The following is a 2141-nucleotide window of genomic DNA, read 5'->3' on the forward strand; positions in this document are numbered from 1 at the left end:
TATTTAATGATAATGAAAGACAATTTTTGAATTATTTTTAATTTAATTATATATGAAAATTTATACTTTTTAGTATTATTGTATTTGGGTTAAAACTGTCATTAATCATCAAATATGTTTTTTTTTTTTTTTTACATATTTAATGATAATGAATGACAATTTTAGAATTATTTTTAATTTAATTTTATATGAAAATTGATCTTTTTTAGTATTATTTTGTTGCTTTTTGAGGATACATGCTGGACATATTTATACAAGTGAGGAAAAAATGATAATCACATTCAATACAACAAAAAGACATTTTGTGGTCCAAACTTTTGTTTGGACCACAAGAGCAATGAAAACTGAACCACAAAAATAGGATAAGTCCACAGGAATGCGTGCAAAGGCTTGTTTTAGGAGGACAAAATGGCCCAAAAAAAATCTAAATAAAAAGTTAAAATTAAAAAATAAATAAATAAATAAACAAGCCACGTTGTAGAGGTAGATGATGACAGTTTATTGTATGAAAAAAAAAACATTTACACATTATATGTACACAAAGAGTGGAGTGCAGTGATAAGAACAAGCGAGCAGCGCACTAGGTGCTCCTCGGCATCTCATCACATCAGTACCGGTTCTCCGGACGTGGACCGTTTCAGAACCGAACTTCACAACAATACCGAGGAGCGACACGTGATGTCCACTTGTTCAACATCATGATAAAAACAATCAACACAAACTAACCTTTTTTCTTTTTCTTTGCAAGGTATAATCCAAAAAACAAAAAAACAAAAAAAAAAGGTTGCTTGGACATCATATGAAAATACAAGAAGGATCTAAAGTGGAGTTATAAGAAAATATGCAGCATTTTGTGTTTGTCTTCTATAATAGCAGCCCTACACGTGAATAACTAGACCACCGGCTTGTCTCTCCCGGTACCGGTCCAGCCAGTCTCTGAGCTCCGAGATCCGGTACCCCTCGAGTCCCCTGCCGCCCTGGTAAACTACCTCGCCCTCCTGCAGGATGTAAAGTCTGGCGAAGTAAGCCCCGTAGGCGGCGTTGCAGGGGTTCTCCATGCCGTCGACCACCACCAGACACCCGGGCGCCTCCAGGCGCATGAGCCGCGCCGCGCCGAGCCGGTCCTCCAGGCAGCGGTGCTTGGGGATCTGGTACGGCGCGTCCGTGCTCACCCATCCGTCGGACGGGTGCGCCTCCTCGATGTAGACCAGCACCGAGTCGGCGATGTCCGCGTTCTCCCGCACCAGCCCCTGGAACGCCTTCAGGCGCGCCATGAAGGGCGGTCAAGTGCAGCTGCCGAAGTTGAGGATGAGCGGTCGCCTCTCCCGGGCGTAGTCCAGGATGCGCCCGCGTCGCTCGTCCTCCACTCGGACCACCTCCGTGTTGGGCGCACCGCGGCCCAGGCGCGCCGCCTTGAGGAGGTCCAGCTTGTGGCCGTGCCACACCGCCTTGAGGGACTCCAGGGTGAAGAAGCGGTTGGAGTCCGATACGCACAGAGGAGGATCCGCCGCGTCGCTCTCCTCCTCCCGCGTCTTCATACGGAGGAAGAACCTCTTCCTGATGCAGAGGAAGTCGAGGAGCCAGAACATGACCGCCGCCAGCAGGAAGCGGGGCAGCAGCACCAGACACACCAGCGCGTTCTTGATGGCCTTCATTACGTGCCGCCGCCTGGAAGTTGGGTGACTTGCAACTTCACCCTCTTTTTATAGCAGCCAGCCACAGGTCTGAATGAATCACACCCCGCCTCCAAAGTGGGGCCGAGGCCTCACATGGCAGGGATTACCTTCTGTCAACTCCAACTTTGAGCCTCCGCCAAAAAGAAGTCAAATTACTGCACCATTAAACTTGGAGCTTGTTGTGATGACTGCGATTGTCTTCACGGGCGACATCGGTTCCGTCCGCATCGTTATTGTCGATCCGCTTTACACTGATTTGCAAATGAAATGTAAAAAAATAAGTCATTTCAACTTCTGTCATCAATACCGCATCATTGGGGGTTGAATCACACAAAAAAAGAGATTCCCGGGCGTGGCCACCGCTGCTGCTCACTGCTCCCCTCACCTCCCAGGGGGTGAACAAGGGGATGGGTCAAATGCAGAGGTTAATTTCACCACACCTGGGATGTGTGTGTGACTATCATT

The 2141-nt window shown here is 47.3% G+C and overlaps 1 protein-coding gene across 1 annotated transcript; it reads right to left on the reverse strand.

The window, feature by feature from the left end:
* Nucleotides 1-489: 489 nt before the first annotated feature.
* dio3a (iodothyronine deiodinase 3a) lies at nt 490-1663 on the reverse strand. Its single transcript, XM_062040455.1, has one exon. It carries the CDS (start codon nt 1653-1655, stop codon nt 879-881), a length of 777 nt encoding a protein of 258 aa, XP_061896439.1. The 5' UTR covers nt 1656-1663; the 3' UTR covers nt 490-878.
* Between the last annotated feature and the right edge of the window lie 478 nt (nt 1664-2141).

This window comes from Entelurus aequoreus, linkage group LG03 (genome assembly GCF_033978785.1).
Source record: "Entelurus aequoreus isolate RoL-2023_Sb linkage group LG03, RoL_Eaeq_v1.1, whole genome shotgun sequence".
NCBI lineage: Eukaryota > Metazoa > Chordata > Actinopteri > Syngnathiformes > Syngnathidae > Entelurus > Entelurus aequoreus.